Here is a 14,773-nt window from a genome sequence, read left to right on the forward strand (position 1 = left end):
AGCTTATACTGAAATGGCAGTGTATGACTTTTTTTTAGAAGGCGCCAGATCATTTGCTTTAGTAAATAAAGAAGGAAAGCAGTTGTTAAATTGCATTCCTTACAACCCCCATACCATTTCTAAAAGTATGTTAAAATTTAATTAATGTGTATATAATGACTTCTCAGTGACACTGCCATCAGGGCTTAATACAGCTTACTACATACAGCTTCCTTAATACAGCCTTTACATTTTGACAGTGCTTCAGGGCTACTTTCCTCATTTCTTGCCCTTTATTGTGTTTTTCTCTTTTACTCCTGCTTGGTGTGCAGTGAGATTTACCCGTTCTCTCTGCAGAATGGAGGAAACAGTTTGTTAGAAACCTCTGTGGAACACGTGTTACCTGCTGACTGGCAGTTTTGCATATTTTTCAGGCTGAAAACAAATTCTGTGTTGTTGGGTATAACATGAAAAGGAAAGAGAGACGGGTGTGGGAACTCTCTGGCTTGCTGTAAAGCAGAGAGAGAGTTCACCGTTGAGACATCCTCTGCAGGCAGAGCAGACTGTGTTTGCATTTTTGCTATGGGCCTGTCGAAGGTAGAGAAGTGTTGCCAAGCCTGGCGCTGGGGAAAGCTGCAACTGCACAGCAGTATTAATGGAATTCACTTCTGTAGCTCCAAACACAGCCAGGCACCTGTGGATGGCAAAAAACTGCCTTAAAAAAAAAAAAAAAAAGATGTGGGGGAAGCTTATTTTGGAGATAAACAGAAAAGGGCTCTCACATTGCATAGGAATTAATTAATGATGGCATGGACTGCTTAGAAGTCTGTTTATCATACATTACTCCTGAAAGGTGCAATTTTTATAAATGAGAGTTTTGTCAGTGGACGACACAGAGGCAACTTTCTGAAATGGAAAAGAACAGCAGGTTACATGGGGAGGCTGACTCAGACTACTGGCCCAGTAAAGCTGATTAACCCTGTAACTGACTCAGGCAAGAGACTCTCAGAGCAGAGTTGTCTGATGATACTGTTCTCAAGGTGGGAAATATATTCCTGGATTATAAACCTTGCAAAGATTGGAGATCAGAAAATTACGTGTATTAGCAGAGAGGAGAATTGGCTGTTGTAGGAGAAATGAAGGACTGAATTTTAATTACCTCATAAAGAAAGGCAGGTCGTATTGATTTAATTGTGCTGGCTATCAGTGTGTCTCCCCCTTTTTTATCCTCTGTAATATAATTGACCACGTTTTAACTCCTTTTCTCTCTACCTTTTTTTCAAGGGAACAGGAGTAATGTCGGAGTGCAGGGAAATAATGTTTTTTTCTTCATCTTTTATATACAGACAAACCTGTAGACATCTGAACTCTGTTTTGCTTGTGCCATTACTGAAAACAAATGCCATCTTAGTTACCTGTATAATATATGGTAATAACTAAATCTCAACATTTTTTAAGTTAGTAGGACTACCTACGAGATGGTTTGAGTTTGTTGCAAGTATGAAGAAAGTAATTATTTAGTAAATTCACAGACTATCTTGGCAGTAGCATAGCTGTCCTGGTACTGTGATGTGCCTGAGCCACAATTTTAATGACATTTGACAAAATTAGGTATTTAGTTATTTCTAGCAGTCAGTGGACTTTACTGTTCCTTATAAAATACCAGCCTCAGGCTGGACAGAGTGCACAGGAAGTATTGAGGTACATAACTGATGAGGAACATACCGTGTGCAATTTCATTCATTTGTTTTCTACTTAATTCTGCAATGAGGGTTAGCCACATTGTTGTACCTGTTCATGTAGATGTAATTTATGTTAATTGTAATTCTTGTTTTTACAGTTTTGTTGTCATACCTGGGGCCTGTGAATTTTACTGGGAAGGACACTATAGTATAATTTCAAACTAATAATAAAACGGAGAACTTTGGTTTTCATGGTTTTCATCTTGTAGATTTTTATGCTTCTTTTGGAGGCTCTTGTGAAATCAAAAAATAGAAATCATTTAAAGATGGATTGTGTGCAGTATTATGAAATCTTATGCTTTAATATAAGAAAATATTTTAATGTGTTAATTTTTCAACTAGAAACGTCTGAAAGCAGCTGAAGCAGAAAGTAAACTGAAACAAGTATACATCCCCACCTAGTGAGTATAACAACAAAGTCAGTTTTTTTGAATAATATACAGGTAAAATCGAAACTGTAACATGAAGTTACATGCATGGTAGTTTCATAGTCATCTTTATAATGGTTACTTTCATAGTATTTGTTATATACAGAGATATAATGGTAGAAATTCTTGTCTTAAGTGACACCTTATATCTGACTGAGCCATTTGTCCATGACCTGCAAACTGCTTGTCTGGAATGTTGAGAATTTTTACAAAGGTGATCAAGTGCTATCTGTGGACTGCTCACAAGCAAGAAGAGCCCTATCATTTAAAAAGCATTTTTTTCCAGAATAATCTCTTCCAAATCCCTGTAGCTTCATATATGTGTAAATACTTCAGATTTCTGTAAATGCAATATTTCAAAATAGAAGCAGTTGTTAAAGTAGTTACATAAACCAAAATAAAATCAGATAATTTCCCATTACAGTTTTATCTCGTGGATAAAGTCTATTCTTCAATTAGAGACAAGAAATGTTCTGGCTGTAAAGTAAAGGTAGCACACAGCCCCAAATCTTTCACCTTTGCACAAATCCTATTAATGCAATCTTGTTTTTTTCTGAGGGGTATTTAATCTGGTTTTTTTAGATTTAAAGTCGATGCTGTATCTGCTTTTGTTAACATGTAGATTACAGAAACAAGATATAATCCCTCTTTCATATTCATAATTTCCTCAAGATTATAATAGGAGAAAGGATTACATTTGACATTTTTTTAAGCTTTCTGTGGATATATTCAGTTTACATATATGTGAAGTTCCTGTTATGAGTGTTTGTATAACAGAAGACTGGAATACCAAAGGAAGTACTTCTCAAGGCTTTTTGATGACTTGTATAAATTGCATATAATAGAGCTTCATTTGCGTATTTCATACAGACTTTTCTCTCCTAAAAAGATGTAATAATGCAAACAGCAGATTGTTAAATTCATTGTTTTAATCTCGTGTCTGAAGAAATTTTCAAAATTTCTGTGAGTTTTTTTCAAAACTGTGAGTTTTGAAGCTCATGTCTCTAATAAGTGGCACTTTGAAAAAAAAGCTGAAAACTCTAGTATGAGTGTTCCATAACCTCTCAGAGGAGTGGCTGCTTTAGGAAAACCATATGGCACTCAGTCTTTGCATAATCTTTTTCAATTTAATTTCCATGGTCTGTGTAGAAAATTTAGGATTTTCACCAATATGTTCACTGTAAGGACTAGCTGTATTGGATGACAAAGTGTGTTTTGAAATGTTGGATTTTCGAGTTTTTATCTTACTGCTTGTCTTTTGCCTCCATTTCAAGACAAAGTCCCTAGTCAACAGTAAGAGGGTGATAGGACTTCTCGTGTCTTTGGTAACTATGCAATCTGAGGTGGTGGATCACTAACTCTGTTTCAAGACTGATTTATTGCATTTGAAATCTGAGTAGGATTGATTCTCAGAGCTGAGTACCTTTTTGAACTTGATCATAAGGTGTTTCTGTAAATGCAAGGTTCTGTGCTCAATACCAGAGAGTCCCTTTCAAATTCATGTCTTTTCTGAAAGGTAACTTAGCAACAGATCATAATGTGGGAGACTTAATCGTCTCTCGATCCCTTCTCTTGTACCTTGAGCCCAAGGTACTTGATAAAGAGCATGTAGGAATTGTAAGAGTCTCTTGCTGGATATAGTGAAAAAAGTGAAGGCAGGAGACAGACTGCTGGCATTTGAAACAGAGACTTGATACAGGAAAGGTTTCTTCAGTTAGTCATTTTAACTAATCTTTAATATATTTTATGCTACCTAAAGTAACAATTAATCATCTTAGGAATCAATGTATCCAGCCTTGCATGATATTGAGAGTAATTAACATGCACAAAGTTGAAGCTTTGAAAATACTGTACTTAACGTAGTGCGGAGTATATTAATTGTCTGAATTAACTGCCCTGTGAAGTCCAACTTCTGTGAAGTATTAGCAGTTACAATAATTGCAAGAATAATAAAGTATAATAATATTTAAAAAGCCAAACAATAATATCCCAAACCAGTTATTGAGCATCTCAGAGAGAAAGTAGTTTAGAAAAGAACCTGGATAGAATAACTTGGTATTATATGGGCAGTTTTGCCAGGATTATAAGACATTCACTTTTACTGCAGTTGGTGGGAAGGTGTGTACTTCTGCTTGAGACAGGAAGTTCTTTGACCCTCTTCTAGGCTGGACAACCTTGTCATATTATAGGCAGTGTTACTGGTCTTGCTTGCTATACTTTGTCCAAAGTCTGCCTCAACTTGTAAAGCCTTATCTTTTGACTAGAACCACCTTCTTAAATTCTGTGCTGGGTCAGACTTTTGTTAATACTTTGACCCTGAGACGTGGTCTTTTACTAGCTTACCGAGTAGTTTAGAACATGGGACCACATTAAAGATCTGTAAATTGGAGTATCAAAGCAGCTCTTACATATCAGGTCTCTGAAAATACTAGAGGAGTACAAAAATTAGTCTTGATTAGAGCAGATTTTATACGTGTGTCAATAGACATCAGAATTACAGAACTATATTGCTTGTTTTCGTGTTGACTAACCATTTAGTAAAATCATTTTTTTTCCCATTTATTTTTATTTAAAGCAATAAACCAAATCCCAATCAAATATCCAGCAACAATGGGAAACCTGCTGCAGTCAATGGAGCAATGGGAGCCTCTTACCAGGCACAGGCCCCAGTAATAGGTCGGGCTTGTGAAAGCTGCTATAGTAAGTAAATAATTTTTTTAATAATTCAGGAGTTTGGGTTAACTTTAATATGTACTGTTTTCTAAAAACAAATGCATGTACTCTTGTTTGCATGTTATAGAGGATAAGTTCCAGTTACTTGTGTGGCAGAAATAACTTTAAAGTTATAGCTACCTTCAGTATATATATTAAATGTCAATATTCGAATAGACTTTATTTTTTTCTTTTAACAATTCAGAAAATACAGAAAGATTGTTATATAATATGATGGCACTGATATGTTATTCCTTTACCTTCAGAATGCTAGATTCAAATTTTTTTTTGGTTTTTCTGTAAGGATGAAGGGGTTTTGAGCTGGGTTTTTTTTTTGGGTGGTTGGTTTTGAGGTGTCTTTCCCCCCTCTGTTGTTGTTGGGAGGCAGGGGGAGGGAGTGTTGTTTTTTTCCTAGTATTTTGTATGTTTCTGATAATTGTTGTTTTACTTATTTAAATAGCAGCCTTCAACAGAGGTTTTGTGAGAGTGAGATATAACAAAATCCAGAAATTGAAAGAATTGAAAAGACCTGCTGTATAAGAGTTCCTTGCTTATCATTCCTATGGCTGCCCATCTCTTAAACAACAATTAAATTAAAAACATATTTTGTATGTTAGTTTTGTATATTAGTTTTTCAAGTCATATTTTTTAAAGAATAGTTTTCTTATGAAAAAGAAAAAAGGTTAAATTAATGCACCCTTCTGGGTCTCCAAATGCACAAGATAAAAATACGTACACATCTTCAAGGTCAGTAGAGGATGGGCTTATCCTTTTTGAAGGTGGATCTTAATTTATAAGTATTCAATTTGCATGACTTGAGCTTTTCCAGAATTTCCATTTGGAGTTGACTTCTGTGGTGCTTTTGTAAAAAATAAAGCAACTAACAATTCAGGTTTTTCTTCTCCATGTCAAATGTATTAAACATTTATCTGTGCAATGCACTTATATTTTGGCCATATTTAACCATCTATTACAGCATTTGGATTTATTGTAGTGAATGTAGCATGCACCAGTTCACCTGTGCTCTTTTCTCCTCTTTAGCTCCACAGTCTCACCAATGGTATTCTTGGGGCCCTCCTAATATGCAATGTAGGTTGTGTGCATCTTGCTGGATTTATTGGAAAAAATATGGTGGCCTGAAAATGCCTACACAGACAGATGAAGATAAACTGTCTTCCAGCCAACCTACTGAGGTAGGACTGTCTAGATAAAATTTGAAACATAGTGATTTCACAAGTCTGCTGTGATTTGAATGTTTAGTGGAAAGGGTTTTTTATGTATGTGTTCAACTTTGGTTAAATAAAACTCAAGTTGTTAATCCTTTTCTTGTGTTTAAGTAGAACTGTAAGGTGCGCAGGCCCTGCCATGTCTTTATTTGACTAAGCCTTATGTAAACAAACATCCGCTTCATGCATTTTTGGTGGGCAAATGTCATTTTCTCAATCAAATGGTGTGTTATGTATGAAATGTTAAATTGATTATACAATATCTCATCTAGAATGGCATTATATATCCATTCTTAATATAGTTCTCTACTCTGTGTTTTACAGCTTCCTACTTAGGCCCCAGATTTTTGTATAGTGCTTATGCATATTGTTTGATTAACCTTGACAATTTATCCAAGGTGTGGATATTTTAATGCTGTAATTCAGATGTACCTGTTATAATTTTTTGTTTCTTTTTGTAGGAATCGCATGTTAGAACTCACATGTCCAGGCAGGCCACGCAGGGAACTCCAGTTCGTAACACTGGAAGTCCAAAGTCGGCAGTGAAAACACGTCAAGCTTTCTTTCTTCACACGACGTGTTGGACAAAACTGGCCCGTCAGGTCTGCAAAAATACCCTCCGGCTGCGGCAGGCAGCAAGACGTCCCTTTGTCCCTATTAACTGTGCTGCCATTAAGGCAGAATGTAAGATGTTTTTTTAATTCTTAGTTCTGTGTGCTGTGCTTTTCACCCATTTTTGTCTTTTAATTTTATTTTCTTTTTCAATAAACATTTCTTGTCTATACACTTTTGCTTTTCATTTTTTTTTCATTTGTCCAGCATATCACCTACACATTGGATTTCTGGCTGCCTTGAACAGATTTAGGCTGGGGAAACATTTCAAATTAATTAAAAAGGGGATAACTGTTACCTCATTCCCTTACAAAAATTACCAGTAACAAAAGTGGGTTTAGGGGGGGGAAATCAATGCCATGACATAAAAAACCATGCTTCCTACTAGGCATTGTGAAAGAAGTTTGATTTTGTATTGTTCATTTATTCTTTCACTGAGCAGAAACTATAGATCTGTACATCTACTTTTTCTTAGTGAGTTGGTAAAAGAATCAGAAGATGGGGATTAGCTCAGTTGGTTAGAGCATGGTGCTGATAAACCAAGGCTGGGGTTCGATCCCTGTATGGGCCATTCACTTAAGAGTGGACTCGACGGTCCTTGTGGGTCCCTTCCAACTCAGAATATTCTGTGAAATCTGTGAAGAATTTAAATGGGGTGTGTAATACAGCCCCTTGTCACTATGATGATCAGATGATGGTAATAGCCGTGTTTATTATTACATCATAATTGCATCACTTTGGTTTTGTCTATTCCAGTTTTAAATTTTAGTTTTAAATAAAATTCTGTATTATACTTGTTCTTTTTATAGCGAAAATATAAAGAACTGATGAATTTGCTAGTAGTATGACAAAAGGATATGAGTTATTGTAGATAGCAACAGTAAGTCTCCTCATCTGCATATGTGTGTTAGTTCTGCTGCAAAGTCACTGAATATTTCGACAGCTTTTGTATCTGTGCTAAGCACATTGTTTAACTGTTCATGCTGTCTGGTTATGTGTCCCAGTCTTCCACAGATATGGTTCTTGGAGCAGATGCTTGGTATTCCGAGGTGAGCCATGCTGGCTCATCGTACTGTCAATTGTATTAGAATTGAAGAGACCTTTTTAGAATATAAAATTTTATAACATGCTTACTAGATTAACACCAAATGTTTTCCCAGCATATTTAGCCGGGATGCTGATGATGTCAGTGTTGATTATAAGAAATTTACTCCATGGAGGCTTAAAATCTGATTTTGAGTAATTATTTTCCTTTTATGTATTTTAACATCAACTATTATTCACATGCAAACTCTTCACCTGCTTCTACAGGTATCCCAAGCTTGGTGAATATTTCTGTTCGTTGTCCTTGTCTAATTTTTTAGTTGTCTCTTTGGCCATTTCCTTTCTTCTTTTAAACCTATGGAAGTCAGGAGCAACCTTCAGATTTAAGGAAACTATTCACTGTGTGAATAAAATGAGTTGTAGTTCATGGAAGAAGTGTGTCTAAGGGTGGACCAGGACTACATTTTTAATTCTCAATACAAAGTAAGAGTTACTTTCTGAGAGGAAAGCATTATACCATTAAATTTCTGTTTATTCTGATTCATGGAGGAAAACTTATAATTTCACTTGAACCTTGACTCTTTTTGTCCATATCCCTATTTCTTCTCAATTACTGCAGTAACAAAACTCAAAAGAAGAGGAAACCTTTGGTTAAGGAAGAGAAAAAATAGAAGAAAAAGGTTTCATTCAATGGTTAATCGTCATACTACAACAAGTGTTAAATACACAGTTCAACTTTTAAAGAGAGGAGTGAAAAGCTGAGCTTTTCAGCAGGACTGGCAGTATCAGACTGGCAGTGCTGTGAGTGCTTCCTCTTTGTTTCTTTGAGTGAAAAAGTGCCACAACAAATTAACAATGAGCAGAAAGATTTTTTTTTTTCCCTATAGTCTCTGTCTTTCATTATTCTTTTTGCTTATAGCAGTTTTTGGACCTTGCAATTTGTCTTTTTGTATTCTGATGCTTTCTGATTAGACCTAACATAGATTGGAGAAAAAAAAAGTCACACTTGTCAAGGCTTTTTGAACACAACATTAAAATAATTTTCTAATGGTGGAAATCAGATTATACCTCAACTGATACAACTCACTTTTCTCTGTACACACACAGATATGCACAGACACATACACGTATTCTGTTTCTGGCAATCTCTCTATCTGGAATAACTACAGTGCTCTTACCTGCATTGTCATTGTCATAATCTTGGTCTAGTAAAGATTAATAAGTAAGTAAATAAAAATAATGGTTTTGTAGTTTTATTCCTATACTTATATCTGGTGACCTCTGCTCAGTGCACTGTAGATTTTAATGTTAGAACTAAATAGTCTCTCTTTTCCTGAGAATGCCCTGAATCTTTTTCTAAGGTAATCTTGAAGCAAGTAATTTAAATTTAGATTTTTAAATGAGATACTAAATTAACAGAAATTATCTCCTATGCTGAATTGGCTGAGTAGCAAGTCACTCATGATGTGATATGGCATGAGGTGGTGTTAGGACGTTCAAGACCTGATTTGGAATTTGTTTTCCAAATTGTTGATGTGCTGAAACTTGAATCTAATGAGTGCTTAGATGCTATGTCAGACTCACCTGATGCTTTGTGTGTGCCAAACCAGTTCTTGAAACTGTAACCGTTTCCCAACTTTATTGCATCAGGCACTATAACAACACTAAGAAACCATAAAACCTGAAGACGGAAGGATTGGTAGGGCACTTATCCCAGCAGTTTAACAGGTTTTATGCCACCTTAGATTTGTGCAATTTGTTGAAGTGCCAGGTTGTAAAGGAAACTAATTTCCAGTTCTGAGAAAGACTGTCTGAACCAGCATGTCAAAACTTACTCATAAAATAGATAGGTTTTTGCATTTGACTTGAATGCATCTGCAGTTACTTCTTTTGTCTCAGAGGAGCATGGAAGCCTCTGAGAATGCTAACCTCAGGCCCAACCATCTCTTAGGCGAAAACAGATTTCGACAGAGCATTTTCTGTTATTGTAATTCCACCCACATCAGCTCGCTCAGCCCACTGGCAGAAAATAAGATCCTATTCTGTGTTCTTTATTCCCTCAGTTAGTGTAGAGAATTAGATTTTTCTCATTAATGAACCCTGTAGCATGACCCCTGCTCAGATGCCAGCAGGAGGTAGTGGAGATGGTGCATTTACTTCCCAGTTGAATCTAGGAATGGCCACCAGGAGGTTGAGAAGGCACAGCACCTCCGGCTAGGAGCACAACCCATTATGGAAACTTCAAACTTTGTTTTGCTTGAACTTAATAGACCCTCTGTAGTTGTTGACAATAAAGTTGTCTGATGGATTTTCAGGAATAATTAGAATTGGTGAACTGCTTTGCTAAGAGGAAATTCTCATGCTTTAAATCTCATGCACTACCTGCCTTTTAGTTTGAATATACTGCATGCTTTTTAGAAGGTGAAGCAAAACTATCTTGTCTGTGGAAGGTCTCTTAATTAGAGAAAAGGAAAGGCAGCATTCTCAACAGTCACTGGCAAGATTGGATCTGTTCCCAGCTTACAAGCAGGTTGATATGTGCCTGGCAGTGAGCCATGCATCTGCAAGCATTATTACTTCAGCACAGGGATGTTTTGAAGGATTTTTTTATTCCATTGCTTGGATATAGCTTTATCAATATAAATATATGTATTAACTATAGTAATTTAAAGCTGGATAACTACATGCTATGTGCATAGACATGATTGTCAAAATGTTTTCAGTGCATAGTAATATATTATCTGTATAATATATATAGTTATTTGGGAATGCGTATACTGTTCATGATGAAAACTTATAACTTTGAATCTTCAGATTTATTTACAAGTTTGGTACACAGTACTTGCTTGTGATCTAGTTTGATGAAACAAAGACAAATCAAAACTAGGTAGAATATGCAAAATGTTCCTGATTTGTCTTTGTAAGCGTAGAGCTTATATTTTACTGACATAAAACTACCCATTCATCTGAAGTGAGTAACATTTATGGGTATTGTTTCACAAACTGTGTTTTTCATCCTTGATTTTGATAGCTGCAGAAAAGCTTTTGGCTGCATCTAGGATAAAAATATTTTCTCTCCGTTGTTTTTGAGTACAATTTGTGCCAGATTTTAGTAGCCAGGAAAATAATGGAAAGAACATGCTATTTTTTACTGAAGTTTTTAAGAAGAATACAATCAGGGAATACGAAGGGCACAGTACATTCATTAGATAATCAGAATTTTGACAGAGGGATGATGAAATGTCAGAGACAAATAACTTGACAGTGTCTCTCTAAGAGACCTACAAATTTGTTCGAAAAAGGAAATTGTTAAAAAAATACTTTCAGATCTAAAAGCACAACCTCATTTGATATCATCTTCTTCATAGCATTCATTATTTCATTCACTTCTGTAATACCCACAAAAGTCGTTAGTTTTCTAGGTTAAGAACTTGATCTGTTCAAAACCTCATAAAGAATGTTTCACACTGTGGTTTGTAATGTTTGTAATGTTGTTTCCTGGAGTTTTTCTGATAGTACTGTATCTTCTTTAGGGTTATGGTGCCCCAAATTATGTGCACTTCAAGATACAGGTTTCCCATAATTTTAGAGAATGCTGACTTCATGAATTCAGAAGTGTAGAACCCATCGTTACATGTGTGTGCTACAGCCATTTTACCCCTTAAGAATTAATTTACATGTGATGTTTGATGGTGATGATATCAATCAGTTTTAGCTTTGATTATGCTCAGAAATTTCTTATCAGGAAATTTTAACTCTCTAATCACTTCTTTTCCTGATGTTTTGTATGTAGAACAGGACAGATCCTTTGAAGATTACATAGACAATTAATTTTAATAACATGCTAATCCCTGGAAAAGAACTTTTACCCTGTAACATCTGGGAAGCAGAGGTCTTTGGTGACAGTTTGTTAAAAGCTCATTGAAATGCCAAGCTGGATGCCAGATCAGCTGCATGTGTACATGTCACGATCCCTTCAGAGGATCCTGGCAGACCTATGACACTGGCAGTTACTGGTTTATAGGACGTGTAAGTAGGAGGGGACCCCTGGAGGTCTCTAATCCCACCTCTTGCATAAAGTTCATGTGCTCATGAGCCTTTTGTCCAGATGGACATTATGTACCTCCAAGGATGGAGGCTGCCTGACTTCTCTGGGAAGCTGTCCAATGTGTTTGATCAACCTCCAAGTAAATAATCTTTTCCTTAAATCTACCAATTTCCCGTCTCCCAGCTTGTGGCTGCTGCCACAGAAAGCAGTGGTAGGTTACCCTATCCCTTCTTTACTCCGAGAAGGGTCTGGTTTGGTGTCTCTCTGCTCCACTGCTAGGAGAATGCAGGGGGCAATCAGGTCTCCCCTCATGCTTCTTGTCCCAATGGTGACCAGACCCAGTCCCTTGGACTCTGCGTATGTCCTGTACTCCAGCTCCCAACCAGATTGGGGACTGTCCAGTAGATGAATGTGGTCCAGTGTGTCCACATCTCTTCTGCAGTGGGGATCCCACAACTCAGCGTGGAGTCTGGCTGTTGTTTCACGTGGACTGAGGGGACGGGTGACCTCCCTGGCCCTGCTGGGTGCGCCTGTGCTCATGAGGCCCAGTGCGCTGTCGTCCTTCTTGTGGCAAGGACACACCACTGAGTCGTGTGAGCACATTAAACACGTTTTCCCCTTTGCAAGGTCTTTGTTGGCTCCCTTGATGTTTCCATATTTAACTGTGTGCCTCTATTAATAGTGCAACCCTTTTGCCGCTCTGCAGACCTACTTATGAAGAATGTTATCACATTTGCCCTGTTTTTGTTCTCTTGAACCAAGACTGTTTAAGCATTCATTAAACACCAGCAGCATATGTGCTCAGTGGTTTGCTTGGATGAGTTCCACCTGGTCCTGGTAACTTGTTTTTATTCATTAACCAGTTCATTTGAACTATTTCCTGTGGAGTCTTTGATGTGACACAGTTCTCATACTTTCCTCATAAAATTATTTTGGAAGTGATCTTTAAGTGCTTCTGTAGTGAATGCTGATGCAAAGAATGCATTCAGCTTTTCTGCTGTGCCTTTGTCTTTCTTGAATATTTTCCTCACACCTTGATCATCTCCTATTGCTACAGGCAGTAGCACACTTTCTGCTTTTGCTGTGTTTGAAAAATATACTATAAAATATAATACGCCTTTTTTAATAAATACATTTTTTCTCTTAGCTTCCACTATTTCGCTGATTTTACTAAGATTTTTATTGCATATGGATGCTCATATTTGATTTTAGGACTTGTTTTTTATTCAGTGGTTTTACACTTGAGAGTGATGCACAATCTAACTTCTATGGTTTTCTGTGTGTTGTGCATAGAAATCATAAACTTTATTGCACTTTGTATGGGAGTACCATATTGTGAATCAAAGTTTGCTGCTGTTAAAAGTACTTAACAGCTTTCATAGATAGGTGTGCTTTGTGAACATGCTTTACCTCAAGCATGGAAAATGTGCTGTCTTTGCAGCCTGTATTCCCAGTTACCATATTAATACATCTCCAGGATTTAATGTCTTTTTTTACAGTGAAGACACGTAGATGGAAAATGTTCTTGCTAATTACTTCTTAGGCAATGTTTTGGTATTCTCAAAGTAACCATAAAATACTGTATAGCCTGTGCTTATTTTACTGAGGGAGTCAGTGGAGACATATTGTTCTACTCTGTCACTTAAAATATTTCAGGTGTTAAAAATATTAAAAATATTCAAGGCACCAGGTTTGAGCTTTCCCCCCCTATATAATGGTATATTCTGTTATTAAGAGAAAATAATAAAGTGCTTTGTGTACTCAGCATTAAGGCTCTGGAAGCTTTGGGCTGCCCAAATACCAGTTGGCGTTTCCAGAATTTCCAGTAGTTTCCCAAATATATTGAAGTAAGCTGTTCATTGTCTGCTGCACTGAAAACATCTCTGAACATCTGCAATATTTATTTCAGTAATTGTCTGTGGATTCAGAACCTTCATGGTTTTTGCACAGAGCTACATAAAATATATTTCCCAAATCTTTGTTCGCGAAGCCTAGCCATGACATAAAATATAAGATTATAAATAATTCTACATAGTGTCTTGTCTTCTTCCTGTGACTATGTACTTCATCTCATGTACTGAAATGAAGCAAACGTGAGCAGTTTGATAAAACACAAGGTGGATTTGCAATTAGAATCTATTTATAATGTGTACCTCCTATAAAAGCTTGTTAGGAAATGCAGATCTGTATGTGTGAAACCTATACAAAGAAAAGAGTACATTTAGGTAGGTATTTGTGAGAAGTAATTCCATGTGAGAGAATTCTCAGTCTACACAATCACCATATGAGTGCAGTTTTGTATAGAACAGAATACCTCTATACTAGGGATACTGGAAAATCTATATGGGGATTTCTTATGTGCTCTTGGAAGACAGATAAACCCAGTCACTGTGAATAACTTAAAAAAAAAAGGTATATTTTCAGTAGTTTTGGAATTGTTTACTGAAACCTAATGCCTTGTAAATTTTTGCCTTTAAGGCAGTTACTGCACTGCTAGTTTTCATGTACTTTGCAGAAAGTTACAATCTTTGAGACCTTTGGGGTTTGCAATACTTGGTTACAACTGGCCACTTTGTTCAAAAGTTTACCATGAAGGAGTTGCTTTGTTTGGTTGGTTGTTTTTTTGTTTGTTTCTTTCCCAAGCCATGATAACCCCTGTGTTCAGTTTTACTTATTAGGCAGTATATGAATCACAATTATGCAAGTAAGACATGACAAAAGTCAGTAGTGCCAGCTTCGAATCCTTACCTCTGTATTGCCCCATTTAGAGACAAAGGAGCTTGTAAAAAGCAATAAAGAATTGATGTAAATTACTTTTAATAGCTAGAGCTGCATTTCATTTAGTACTCATGTTTTCATCTGTGTTTCATTTGCCTAGCTGGCTTTTCATTTGCTTTGTAAGCAAAAAATGCAATCAAAATGGTGTTAAAACTTACGTTGACTTTAAAAAAAAAATAATAACCATAAGATCACTTGCATGAA

At 36.4% G+C, this 14,773-nt stretch overlaps 1 protein-coding gene across 4 annotated transcripts in view; it reads left to right on the top strand.

The window, feature by feature from the left end:
• Positions 1 to 14,773, top strand: part of MTA3 (metastasis associated 1 family member 3) — a 133,145-nt gene that overhangs the window by 75,534 nt on the left and 42,838 nt on the right. For all 4 annotated transcript variants that reach the window (XM_017811765.1, XM_017811763.1, XM_017811764.1 and 1 more), the window contains exons 11-14: positions 2,064 to 2,122; positions 4,725 to 4,849; positions 5,903 to 6,054; positions 6,549 to 6,771. In XM_017811765.1, coding sequence (XP_017667254.1) covers positions 2,064 to 2,122; positions 4,725 to 4,849; positions 5,903 to 6,054; positions 6,549 to 6,771 — 559 coding nt within the window. The remainder of the gene's footprint in view (positions 1 to 2,063; positions 2,123 to 4,724; positions 4,850 to 5,902; positions 6,055 to 6,548; positions 6,772 to 14,773) is intronic.

This window comes from Lepidothrix coronata, unplaced genomic scaffold, assembly GCF_001604755.1.
Source record: "Lepidothrix coronata isolate B3197 unplaced genomic scaffold, Lepidothrix_coronata-1.0 Scaffold33, whole genome shotgun sequence".
NCBI classification, from domain to species: domain Eukaryota; kingdom Metazoa; phylum Chordata; class Aves; order Passeriformes; family Pipridae; genus Lepidothrix; species Lepidothrix coronata.